General features: G+C 41.0%; 1 protein-coding gene across 1 annotated transcript; it reads right to left on the minus strand.

Annotated features, from left to right (window-relative positions):
• Positions 1–1,251: 1,251 nt before the first annotated feature.
• On the minus strand, positions 1,252–12,918 carry LOC144326571 (NADPH oxidase 2-like; the record flags this gene model as incomplete). The annotated part of the gene is made up of 6 exons (XM_077923060.1): positions 12,379–12,918; positions 10,678–10,773; positions 8,427–8,537; positions 5,077–5,161; positions 3,285–3,430; positions 1,252–1,442 (listed from the first exon to the last, which is right to left on the minus strand). Coding segments are annotated over exons 1-6 (674 nt in total), but the record flags the coding sequence as incomplete, so codon positions are not given.
• Positions 12,919–13,752: the final 834 nt, after the last annotated feature.

Raw genomic sequence — 13,752 nt, forward strand, 5'->3', positions numbered from 1 at the left:
TTAGGAAGGTTAATTCCGAGACACAAATCCTAGTTCAAATCATCTGCAGTGTGGATGCATTCTTTGATTGATGAAGAATATAGACTGCAGAAGTTCATTGGTAGTAGACGATGGAATATATCAACACTGAAAGATGAGCAAATGAATGGACCTCTGAGGTTGTGGATGACATTATTAGATTCTCCTTCCACCCTGGCCTTTGATACCTGAGGCAGCTGTTTTCAGGGCCCACCCTGTTCCTATGATCATAATATGTTTTGATTTCTTTATAAGATTGAATTTTTGAACTGCTGTAACCCATCCTGGAACCCTTTGATGAAGGGTGAGGGAAATAATAATAATAATAATAATAATAATAATAATAATAATAATAATAATAATGTCCTGTAATGATATCCCCAAGTCTACTCTGGCAACACTATTACAGGACTTAATAATGTCCCCCACAAGTTAAGAGGTTCATTCGCTTGCTCATCTCCCAATGTCATATATGCCATTATCTGCCAACAATGCTCTTCTGCATTCTACATATGACAAACAGGTCATTCTCTATGCAAAAGAATAAATTGACCCAAATCTGAAATCAGAATGGCAATATCAAAAAACCAGCAGTGGGAACATTTCCACCTCCCTGAAGAAACTTCAGAGGGGTTCTATCGTTTGTGGATTAAGTCAAGACAAATAATTTTATCTTTCTACATGCGTTGTCTAACTTGTATCAGAATGTCAATGACTGTTTTTTGTGTGCCTGTGCATTGCCACTGTTAGTATCAGAATAAAGATCACTATGTGTGCTTTCTGCATTTCATTTCCTTCTGATCTCCTGCAACCATGTGTATATGTCTGATGAACTGGACAGTTGTCAATGAAAGCTTTTGCTTCATTTCAGCTCAGTAAGTGCACTGATCATCCTCCTTATCTGCCAACGTGAATAAAATATTGGGGGGCCCAAATAAACCCCACCTACATAATCAATCAAAAGACACAGCACACCACCCCATTTGAATGGCAATGCACATCAGCTGGGGGGTGCCCTCCTCAAATATTTTGTAGGAGAGACTGAAGGGACCTTAGCCCCTAGGAGTTGGCTCCTATGTCTGGTTGTTAACATTTAGCTGGAAGAAGAGTTCTCTGACTGAATCCTGAGAACAAATTCATTGTTCTGTGATCTTTAGCTAGTCCTAATAAAGGTACTCTGACTCCACCTCCATCTAGTTATTTAGTGGAGTATCAAAATAAATAAATACTTACCCAACTCCATGGATGACGAGACCAGCAAAAAAGAAAATGAACAGATGATGGGTGAACCAAAATACTTCAAAGTATGACCTTCGAATGGTTTTAGTAGATGATGTGATAATTAATATTAGACACAGTGTAATGATAACACCAGTGAGGCCAGCCAGGGTTGTGAATGCTACATTGAGACAGCCCACAGGGCTCTGTGAACAGAAAAGTATGGGAACGTTAGCAAATATTTCACCACTGAATTGTGCAGCATCTCTTTCTTCAAGACAGCGGAGGGAATAAAGTTCTACATGAAAAACAATTGATTATGATTATTTATTACATATATTTCCTGCTGTTCCTCCCCAAGGAGTGCAGAGCAGCAAACATAATAACAATCTTTTAAAATAAAAAGTATTCTAAAAAGCTACAGTTAAGATATCTGAAAATGGGTACACTTTAAAACATTCTCTCATCCAGTAATCTCAGGAATGCCTAGGCAAACAGGAACGTTTTCAAATTCCTCCTGAAAGTTAATAATGTTGGTGACAGATGCACTTCACCAGTGAGGGCATTCCACAAATGGGGAGCCACCACTGAAAAGTCCTTGTCATTTGTCAGTGCCGTGTGGGGAGCCCTTGGCGGCAGTACCATCAACAAGGCACCACCTTCTAACTGTAGGGTCCAAGATGGCTGATATCAGTGGAGGTGCTCTCTTAGCTACTTGGGTCTCATGCTATTTAGGGCTTTATATGCTAACACATTGAATTGGCCCCAGTGCATTGGCAACCTAGCAGCTGCATTTGGCACTAGCTGTAGCCCCCATACAGTCTTCAAGGGCAGCCCCATGGGGCGTGCATTACCATAGTCCAAGCAAGTAGGTTACTAGAGTATGGATACCTGAGGCCAGGCTATCTGGGGACAGCTGCAGCTGGAGACCCAGCCTAAGCTTAGCATAAGCACTCCCTAGCCACTGAAGCCACTTGAAACTGACAAGTGACAAGTTAGAATTCAGGATTACTCCCAGATTCCAAACTGTTCCTTCAGGGAGGTGCAGAACAGACATCTAATTCCCAGATATGCCCACAACACTTGTATCTTATCAGGATTCAGTTCCAGGTTATTGCCCCCATATGTCACTGTTTCCAGACACTTGTCCAGCATCTTCACAGACTCTCCTGAGGTCTGGAAACCAAGCCTTATGAGGAGTGGTTGAAGGAGCTGGGTATGTTTAGCCTGGTAAAGACATGACTGAGAGAAGATATGATAGCCATCTTCAAATATCAAAAGGGCTGTCACATGGAAGATGGAGCAAGCTTCTTTTCTCCTGTGCCTGAGACTAGAACCCAGTGGATTCAAGTTACAATAAAGGAGATTCTGACTAAACATCAGAAAGAAATTCTGACTGTAAGAGCTGTTTGATAGTGGAACAGACTCCCACAAGCGGTGGTGGACTCTCCTTTCTTGAAGGTTTCAAAGCAGAGGCTGGATGGCCATCTGTCAAGGATGCTTTAATTGAGATTCCTGCCTTGCAAGTGGGTTGGACTAGAAGATCCTCTGGATCCCTCCCAACTCTACAATTCTATGATTCCAGTGGAAAGGAAAGATACAGCAGTGTGCCACCAAAATACTGATGACATTGCTCAAAATGCCTGGATGACAGCTCCCAAAGATTTCATATTATAGATGGTAATTAGCAGATGAGACAGAATGAAACCTTGTGGGACCCCACAGTCCCCAAGCCATGGTGCTGATCAATGGTCTCCTAGTACTACTTTCTGGTAGCAACCCTGCAGAACCAGTGTAATAAAGTACACCCAACTCCCATTCCTTGAGTCGTTCCAGAAGAACATCATGGTCATCATTATCAAAAGCTGCTAAGAGGTCAAGGAGAACTAACAGGGTCACATTCCCCTGATGGTCATCAATCAGGGTGACCAAGTCTGTTTTGATGCAAACAGCATTATAACAGAACAGCAGTAGTTGCAGAAGGAAATAAAGTTATCTCTCTGCAACCACCACCAATTAATTGTTTCTCTAGAAATATGATTGCTTACCGGAACTTTAGATCGTGCAAAATTCAGGTAAGAGTCTCCAGGAATATCCCCCAAATCAGACAGCGCAGTCTTAAGGGTTCTTTGCTCTTCAGTGCGAGCATCCACCAACCGTTCAACATTAAATAAATGTGCAATTGTATGGATTGCTTAAAAATAAAAACATAAAAACATATACAAAAAGTGTGAGAATAATGTAGTACAGGGGTAGCCAAAGTGCTGCTCTCCAGATGTCATGGGCTACAATTCAGATTCATTTGTTTGTATCTGGCCACCAGACAATCACAAAACATAAATTTATAGCAATATGAAACAAACACAAGGTGACATCAACAGAAGTTTAATCAGATCTAAATAAACCACAAGACAGCAAATGTCAAATACCTATTTTTCCTGACAGATGTTATGACATGCCCCTTTCAAAACGAAAGATTGTTCCTATTTTAAATGAATTTTTAAAAGTAAAATGGGAGGAGATGAAATGAATTCATGCAAATCTGAATAAACTTATACAAAACTTAAATGAATGGAAGCATAAAAAACCCTCAAAATTCTGACAAGGCACAGCATTCTCTTTTAAGAATTTTCTCCTCTTATCAGTTACTGCAGGTAGAAAATGTGCAGCCTTTTATCTTGTCCACAAAGTAGATGTGCTCCATGAGTTTGCAATTTAATTCCTCCATCCCTGACTGCTGGCGATGCTGACTGTGGCCCTTCAACAGATTAATTAGTTAAACCCTGTGCTGTAAGGATTGAGGGACAGCCCAAAGACCATTTGGGCAGAATGAGAATATTTGGTGTTAACTTAGTCCTTAGTTCTGCTCCCATCTCACTCAGAAACATAGATTTGGAAAAAGTACAAGTGACAAACCTTGGTATTCTTAGGTTGCATTCATATGGCTTTTCCATTTTCACAATGTTTCCCTAACTGTGCATTTCCACATTATATTAAGTTTTTGCACAACCATAAAGTCACTTCCAGCAAGTTTAGCACCTATTTCCATACTATTTACAAACAAGATTTTTTTCCTGGAAGGAGGTAGCACAGAAATGAGCACTAAACTTGCCCTATCTTTCAAAATAGTTCCATAAGTGGCTTTTACATCATGTGATGGTCCATCATGTGGAATTTAACAGGGAGAAGTTATGAAAACAAACAGACATATGATTACAGCCATTGGTTCTTAAACTGTTTCTGCTCTACCCCCCCCAACATCTGCTGCCCACCACAGCTGTCAGCAATACAGCTTTAATTAGACCTCAGCACTTAATAATATTCAGTGGGACTTTCAGGTGTCTGTCTTAGGCAGAAGTGAAAGGAAGTAAGAATAAGAACTTTCAGAGTCAACAAGTGCACTTACGTACTGTGCAGGGAATATGACATGACAAAGGTAGGGGAAACCTCCTGATTTTACCAGTTTAGTGCTAAAGCACTGAACCCGCTGAACTGTAAGTGTGAGAGTACGGCCTAGTGGGCATGTATCTGGGTCCCCACCCTCTCCCTCCCCCCTTCATTTTGTATTTCTAAATGTGATGGAAATAGCTATGGAGGGTCTGGATTCCTATGTTTTTAATGGTTTAAATCAAGCTCTGGTGACTTGCAGCACTTAATAAATAAATGTCCTTATTATTTACTTTCTTCCCAGCTCCAATATTTTCTAGAAACAACTCCACTGACACCTTCCTTCACCTTCTGACCCTTCACTTTCTGAACTCTTCATGCAAAATGCTACACTCATAGGAGTCACTAAAACCTACAATGCTTCTTCCTAATGCAGAGTTTCAGAACACTTACTGGTATGGAGTGCAATCGCCCAGGCCACCAGCTTGTGAAATGTGAGGTTCCTGTCCAACTGTCTTCTGACACGTACTGAGCAGCACTAGCGATTTAAAGGAGGAAGTGTGAAGAGATTAACCTAAGCCTGGAAAATTCTGATGAGATGTTTGTTGGGGGGGGAAAGGCTACAAACCATTTGTTTACCTGCCTTTAACTGATTACATACATTTATTTGCATACTACCAAGTTTCAGCAGAGATCCCGTTGGTGAAAGAAGTGTGAACATACAATTTGATAAACAAAGCTATTTCTTGCTAGAATAATAACAACAACAAAGTGGCTAAAAAGCAGCTTGGTATGTTAACAATGTAATATGGAGATGAAGTTGTTGCAAGAGAGTATGCTTGCTTATTCTAGATTCCAAGCTGGGGGTTCAGAAAAAACTGCATTCACCAAGCCAGAGAAGCCAGCAGGTGTTCCCATGTCCTCTGACTCAAAATTTTACTATAAAAACAGTGAAGAAGCAGTACATTCCCACCTTTTCAGAATAAATTATTCTGCCACCTTGGCAGGGCAGGGGGAGTGAAGTAACCAATGCATACCAGCGACGTTATATCTTAATTAAAAGAAGATGCTTTGTAAAATCAAATACTGAAGTAAGAAAATGAAAGCCTATATTCATACACTATTATTCAGTCTTGAATTAGATTATATTTTTTCCTAATGAGCTCCAATGGGGATTTTCATCACAACGCAGAATCATCCCTTGCTGGGAAACATAACAGATATTTCAGTCATAGCTGATAATTGTTTTAAAGTGCATGCTTACATTAAAGGAGTGCCTTCTCCCATATGAACCTGCTGATGGACAAAGACCATCCTCCAGGGCTCCTTGCCTCCCGGTCTGAGGCTGGTGGCAGCTGAGGAATGAACTATCTCAGTTGTGGCCAAGATAGAACTGTCTCTCTACAGAGTCTCCCTAGGTACCTCTCTTCTCTTCACAGTGCCAGGCAAATACATTTCGATCCTCGCAGGTTCTGATAACAGTTTTAACTACCATTAACTTTGCATATATCAGGAGACTGAGAGGAGATATGACACCCATCTTCAAATATTTTAAGGGCTATCACATGGAATAGGGAGCATGCTTGTTTTCTCCTGCTCTGGAGGGTAGGATTCGAATCAATGGCTTCAAGTTACAAGAAAGCAGATTCCGACTAAACATTCGGAAAAACTTTTCGATGTTAAGAGCTCTTCGGCAGTGGAACAGACTCCCACAAGAGGTGGTGAACTCTCTTTCCTTGGAGGTTTTTAAAAAGAGGTTGGATAGACATCTGTCATGGATGCTTTAGTTGAGATTCCTGCATTGCAGGGGGTTGGACTAGATGATCCTTGGGTCCCTTCCAACTCTATGATTCTGTGATTTTATATATCAGCTGATTCCTTTTTGCTTTACTGTCTGAACTGTATTTTATGGTTTTGCATGTAAACCAGCCTAGAACCTTTTGTTGAAGGGTGGTATCAAAATCTAGTAAACAAACAGACAGGGTGCTGAATGAATGGCCACAATTTGTCAACCCATGCATTGTAAGGACTGAGCAACAAATGAGAAACTGAGAGGGTGGATATTTGGTGTTAATGTAGCCATTTTTTCTGCTTCTGTCTCATTCAGTAAAGAAAATCTTATTGGAAAATTTAGAAGTTACTTGTGAAAGTAGAAGTGAAATTAATCCCCAAGATTGGAAAAAGAGCTATTTCCCCCATAGTTCTGCCAGTAAAGGAAGTTCCTTGTTCCCTGATTTAGCTTGGACAGATATTGAGTAATACGGCTGTTATGGTCAATAGTATTAGAAGCTGCTTTGCTAAAACTAAGAAGAATCTTATTCCATGTAACTCTGCTAAGTTAAATGCATACTGTGTCTTTTTTAATTCAAGATGACGCGGGGAAGATGAAGGCTTAAAACAAAACAAAAAAAGCACACACAGTGCATGACTATCTCTTTCTTTGCTACGCTATCTTATAAAGAATGGACATATTTGATCCAATCCAGTAATTTCTTTCCTAAATTTGCTAAGTGTGTTCCTCTGTATGCAGAGCTGATATCACCACTTAAGTGAATGAGGAAGCCCACTTATGGGGGCAGTGGAGCTTGCATTACCAGTAGCTGATACAACTAGCATGGTCTTGCTGATCTATTTGTTTTTGTAATGAAGACATCATTGTTGATGAACTGAGCATGTTTGCTTTCTTATATATGACTTCTTAATTTATGTGTGTCAGTCCTGGGTTAATGATAGATTTAACAAGCTCAAAAGTAATCAAAACAATTGTGGGGAAGGGAATAAAGTGAAGAAAGAGTGATGAGGCAGGAATACTATTTCCTATAAGAACCACAGTGGCTGGACTCCCATGAGATGCTGGGTGCTTATTACATTACAGCGCAAGTTACAGGCAAATGTTGCCTAATTATCAGGCAGAGAATTCCTTTTGCCTAAGAGAAGAATCCATCAAAGCACACCACTCTTCTGGAAAGCACTGTAATCAAAACAGTCCAATGTATTTTCCTTACCTGTTTCATATTTCTGACTTTAAGGTCACCCTTGGCATTCCAAAATAATGTGACAGAGAATTCTCACAGACTAACATTTAAAGGTATGAATATAAGTTGTTGGGTTGTTCTTGTGTTTGTTTGTTTTTTTTAAAAAACCTTTGCATCCAAAAACATAACTTGTGAATTCAAAAGTTTATTATCAGTAGTGGATGGCACACTGGGGCAGCGGGGCTCATCTGACCTCTGATTTGCACTGCACCAACCTCATTGCTTCTTCACCACTCCCTCTCTGCTTCTCAGTAAGGTTGAGTGATGCAATCTACTGAAGGTCAGGTGAAGATTGGGCCACCACCCCACCTTTCCCTTCTGCTAATGTTTAACATGCTGGTGCACTTGCCAGCAAAGTGTGATTGCAGCTTCCCTTTGTGTGCATGCTGGCGGCAGGGCAATGCACAGCTCGTAATAGGCCCAGGGCAATGGGAAATGTAGGTCCCATTTCAACAATTGTAGCCCCCCTGCCCCCGTTCTGTCCTGGCTGGCTGTCAGTGTGTGAAGCCAGCTGTCTAAAAGCAGTAATATCTGGAGTTTTTCTTGACAGGGAACAAACATATTTTGAAAGCTCTCCTGCCTTTTGTGTCAAAAGGACAGAAAGAAATATGAATCAACACTGAATGTTCTCATACTTTCATCACAGAAACAGATCAGGTGAATATGTTCACAGATACTTCATTCATTGTAACAAAAGTTGCACTGAACAAGCACAATTTTGTAGGTTGCTTACTATCACTAGCAATGGAAAATACTTCTCCATCTTACCGCACTGGAGCCTCTGAGGAAGGAAAGCAGATTTCGACAGACAGGAAGCAGGATCAGCATGCAGTTGAAATTCAGGCATGCTGCAGGTGCCCGGGCCAGGGCCAGGAAAGGCTAAAATGTAAGACAACAGGATTCAGATTAACTAAGCAGCATTATCTGAAGAATGAATTGGAAGAGAGGTAGAAAACTAATCTGAACCTTTATGTTCCAGGTGCACCAACCTTAAGGATGCCAGACCAGTATATATGAATGTGAAGAAAACGAGAATTGGACTAAATGGAAGGACAGATCGTCTATTGCAAAATGGTTCATAGAAAGCTAATTTACATGATCAGATTTAGCAGAAGATAACACGTCTAGTCAACTGGCTACCACAGGTGAATTCCATACCTCTAATGGAGGCAAGAATATTACCTGGTAAATTGCCACCTCAACTGGTGGGGTGAATTCATTTTAAGTGAGCCCAGAATGAAACATTTCCTTACAGTATTCACCTCAAAAGAAAAGTTACCTTTCTTTTGAGATGGGAAGGGAAATAACTAAAAGCACATGCTTAAGCAGAAGGGGGGGATCTTACCAGGCACCCCCCAAAATCCCTTCTCTTCTTTGCACTCCATTTTGATGTACCTTGAAGTTCACCCCATCGAGGTAGTCCAATACATTTTGCTGCCTGAGGCAGAAATGCCCCTCCTGACACCCAGGCCCCAAGTCAAGGTATACAGTACCCAAGGCAGGCCAAGTTACTTTTGGCACTTGAGGCATAAAATTCCAAAAGTTACTCTCACTGTGAGTGAATACATAATACAGTGGTACCACGGGTTAAGAACTTAATTTATTCTGGAGGTCCATTCTTAACCTGAAACTGTTCTTAACCTGAGGTACCACTTTAGCTAATGGGGCCTCCCGCTGCTGCCGCACAATTTCTGTTCTCATCCTAAAGCAAAGCTCTTAACCCAAGGTACTATTTCTGGGTTAGAGGAGTCTCTAACCTGAAGCGTATGTAACCCGAGGTACCACTGTAATAATAAAATAATTAATAATTTGCTTCCCTTTCATATTGCCCCAAATAAGCTACTTCACTCTGCTTACCAGTGGGGTCAACCCTGCCCCCCCCCCCTGTTAAAAATATAACTTGTGTTGTGAGCTTGGAATGAGTGAGTACGTGTGAAGGAATTTTATTCTCTCTGTTTGGTTTATTTTTGTCCCACTGGGGAACTTAAACCTGTAATAGCACAGATACTTGGACAGGAAATATTTTCATATGCTAAGTGTGATATTTCTGTTTGTTTAGTTTTTAATTGAAAACTGTTTTGGAAGATGATAAAATTGAAAAATACAGTCTCCACACCAAGGATGGGGAACCTGTGGCCCTCCAGTTATTGTGAGACTACAGCTCCTATAATCCTTGACCACTGGCCATGCTAGCTGAGTCTGATAAGAGTTGCCTAGACCAACAACATCTAATTTGATCTTAGAAGAATCATGAAGGTGAACCTTTGCATAATGTTCCTACAACTGATGTCTGGAGGCCTTGCCAAATCACCACAGTCATTTCCAAATAACAAACATCTTTTTGAGAGTCACAGCTGAGTTGGTAGTTGATTCTGACAAGAAGTGAGAGAAGAAAATGGGAAATGGAAGCAAGGAAGGGAAGTGGCCATACTGGAACTTCTATGATTGCTTAAAAGTGAATGGGTGGGAACATACCGGACTGCTGTATTTTTGAATAGTCAAGTTGAAACCATGATTGCTCTAGGATTACCTGTTTATTGGTCATTTATCCCAACTTGTTTACAGGGAGGTTATATGATGTCATGTCAATCAATTTTTCCTCACATTTCTCATGCATTCTCAGAGTTGCCTGGAAACCAACTACAGTTGGGGTGGGGTAGCCATTACTATTTTAAAAAGTATGATACTGCTTCATATGTCTAGTGCAGATGGGGTCTGTGTCTAACCCAGCAGTAGGTCCTATTGAATTCAATGGGGCTTACTTACACCCAGTTAAGGAGGCCTGAGATGCAGCATAAATTAACATTCTTTTGACAGAGGTACAGTAAATATACATCAGTGTATAGCAAATACACAGCGTTTCCATGTGCTGCTCTGGTTCGCCAGAAGTGGCTTAGTCATGCTGGCCACATGACCCGGAAGCTGTACACCGGCTCCCTCGGCCAGTAAAGCGAGATGAGCGCCACAACCCCAGAGTCATCTGCGACTGGACCTAAGTAAATAAGCATCTAGTACTTACCCCAAGAAGTTCTCTTGTATAGATGTATTCCCTTCCAAGGTCATATACCAAGTAGTACCACCAGAAGAGGAAGATGTTTATAGCCAGCCACACAATCTGAAGGGGGAAAAAGGTATGATCTTAATTTATTTTCACTTGCTGAGAAATCAAGAGTTTAAACTGGAACACTTAAACTGGAACACTTTTGAGTCTGTTCTTCCTAGGGAACAGAGTGTTTATTATTATATTATTATTTATAAACCACCCACTCATTTAAAAAAGAAATCATGGGAACGTACAATAAAATAACTGAAACAACATAAAATACAGAACAAATGATCAGAACTGGATCAAATTAATTTCCTAAAATTATTTGGCAAAGGGAAATGCTCACAATACCCTTGGGAATCAGCTAGGACCTCAACTGCACTGACAACTGCCCTAGGAGCTGGGACGGGGGGTAGCCATTTTCATTTTCAACAATGCCCCCTGACACAGCATCGCCACATGAAGGGTGTTGTTAAATGCTGGTGCCAACTTTCCTGGCATGGAAGGCCACCCCGCTGCCACCCTAGGAAGCCCATTGATGCAGAAATTTCTTTCTCCAGAGAAAACTTTACAGAAGGCTTGTCAAATGTGGAACTAGCCCTGAAACACCCATGGTTATGAGGAAATCTTCCATGTTCTAGTAAGTACCCCTTTCTCCAGTCATAAATCATACTAGTTTTTAACATGAGACGAGCACAACTTTTCAAAGATTTGTCAAAACTAGTTTGAACATCTCAGGAATTTTGACATCAATTCTTGTTCAACTTGAATAATCTAAACAGTCTGATAATTATCAGTTCCATGTGATCACTGTGCATATTAAACAATGAGATTATTATTTAATAACATTTTTTAAAATGTAAGTGGTAAATTACAAATTAGGGATAGTATATATTTCATGTGCAATGTAGCCCCCCCCCATTTATTTATCACCTTTGTAAGAAATTTTTTATTAAAGTGATGTTCAGTTCCAAAACATACACAAAGGTTACATATATTTAAAACCAAATGCATAAAGAAAATACTGTACAATAACACAAAAATTGTATTTAAAGCTACTCATCCGTGTACAACACAGATTCTAAAAGTTCGTACATAATTCTATTTTCTGAGACTTTGAGCCCCTTCTATTACCCATGGCTGAATTAATCGCATTAATGGATTTTTGGTTGGAAGGTAGTATCAAGAACATCGTCAGAAAGGTGGAAAACTTCTGTAAGACTTCTGTAAGCTGTGGTTTCCATGCCTAACATAGTTTACCGCCCCTTCCAATTGAATATTTTGTTATTTATTGATTGCCTTCGATCAAGCTAAACTGACTAAATATTTTTAAAAGCTACAATATTTTCTTACATTTCAGTTCAGTGTTGTTGTTTTTTCACAGACCAAACATTCTTATGAAGCCTTTTGATGAATCTCCTCATTCTGAATGCTTGCTTTCCATCACATTAAGGATGTGTATCTAATGCTGGTCACACACAGAATAGATCCACTGAGGTACATTAATTTCAGAGTGGAATGTAGTTGGATACTACCCAATGCCTTTGTTTTAATTTTTTATATATATTTAAAAAAAACACCTTTTATTGATGAAGAGGTCTGCATGAAAATAAGCCAATGGCAATCACTGAAAGAAAGAAAAATAGTCTTATTAAAAATTATTATTGTACTTACAATGACAAATATGGAAAGTCCCTCATTTTCTATCCAGTTGCCCATTCTGATCGCTGCCTGAGAGACACTGAACAGATCGTTGTGAGGTATGTGAGTTTTGGGGACTTTCCCCCCACAGGAAGTGAAAGCTTACAGGCTTGCCACAGCCTATTTCCCTATTTCGGTTTGCATGCAATTAGCTAATCACTTATACATCATACATGTTTCTAATGTCCAGCCTTTTCACATTAGTAAAATGAATGAAAGGAATTGTAGGAATGAATGTGCTTGTTTCCTCCTATAGTCAATGGCTTGGATTGTGTTGCTCATTTGGTGTGGGGCAGGGGAGAGGATTTCCACCAACTCCACCCTCCATCTGCAGCCTTATGCACACCATCCAACACCATCCAACCCCTGCGCCAGCCCCAAGCAGATTTTGATATAAACTTTTGAGTACAACACTGGGAACTGCTGTCATCTGATAATTTGTTATATCAGGCAAGTTCACTGCTTAATTCCCTGTCTCCCTCCACCCTGAGCTTCAGAACAATGGTGAGAGACAAGATAACTTAACCTTCTGAATTCTACTTTTGTGTGGCAAAATAGATATATTGGGACCCCAGCTAATTGATTTATTGGTCCTCAATTAGCTTTTATGGCAGCCCGGTCCGGCGCGCTTCCCTCAGCTGCGCCACTCAGCTCCGTCGTCCGGTAGTTCCAGTCACACCTCAGCAGAGATAAACACAGCGGTGATAAACTGTCACGTCCTTCACTTAGCTTCCAGACAAACACACACAGAGTCCAGGTTTGTCCATTTCAGCTCTTTATTCCGACATTCCCCCAGGGATCTCCTGGGCTCCTTTCCGCCATTACAGGCTACGTCTTTCCCCCTCAAAGACCAGAGGGGAACAGACAGAAACTCCTCCCAGCTCCTCCCAGCTTCCCAGCTGACGTCTGAATGTTGAGGCATCATGGGAACTTCTTAACCAGTTAAGTTCCAAACCTGACACCCCCTCTATGCCGAAAATTCTGACAAGACCCTCTGAGTTCAACACCTTGCCCTTTGCCTTGTGCCACTTCCCGGCATCTTTCCCAGGCACCTGTTGAACCCCTTCAACATTCCCAGAATCACACTGTGCGACACTTTTCCACGCACCTGTGACCTGATACCCTACTGACCCATTAGGGCCAGCAGTTGTGTCTATTCCGTCAGACTTTTCCCCCTCTGACTCGACACCCTGTTTGTGAGCTTTCTCCATTACCGGAGATGAAGCCTCACACCTGGACACTCCTTTCACAACCCTTGGAGATGCCCAAACCTGCCCTGAACCCTGACCCTGGACTTGGTCCCCATCACCGGGTTTTGCCACAGCCTCCCTTCTCCCTTGAGAAGAC

Source organism: Podarcis muralis, unplaced genomic scaffold (assembly GCF_964188315.1).
Source record: "Podarcis muralis unplaced genomic scaffold, rPodMur119.hap1.1 HAP1_SCAFFOLD_167, whole genome shotgun sequence".
Classification (NCBI taxonomy): domain Eukaryota; kingdom Metazoa; phylum Chordata; class Lepidosauria; order Squamata; family Lacertidae; genus Podarcis; species Podarcis muralis.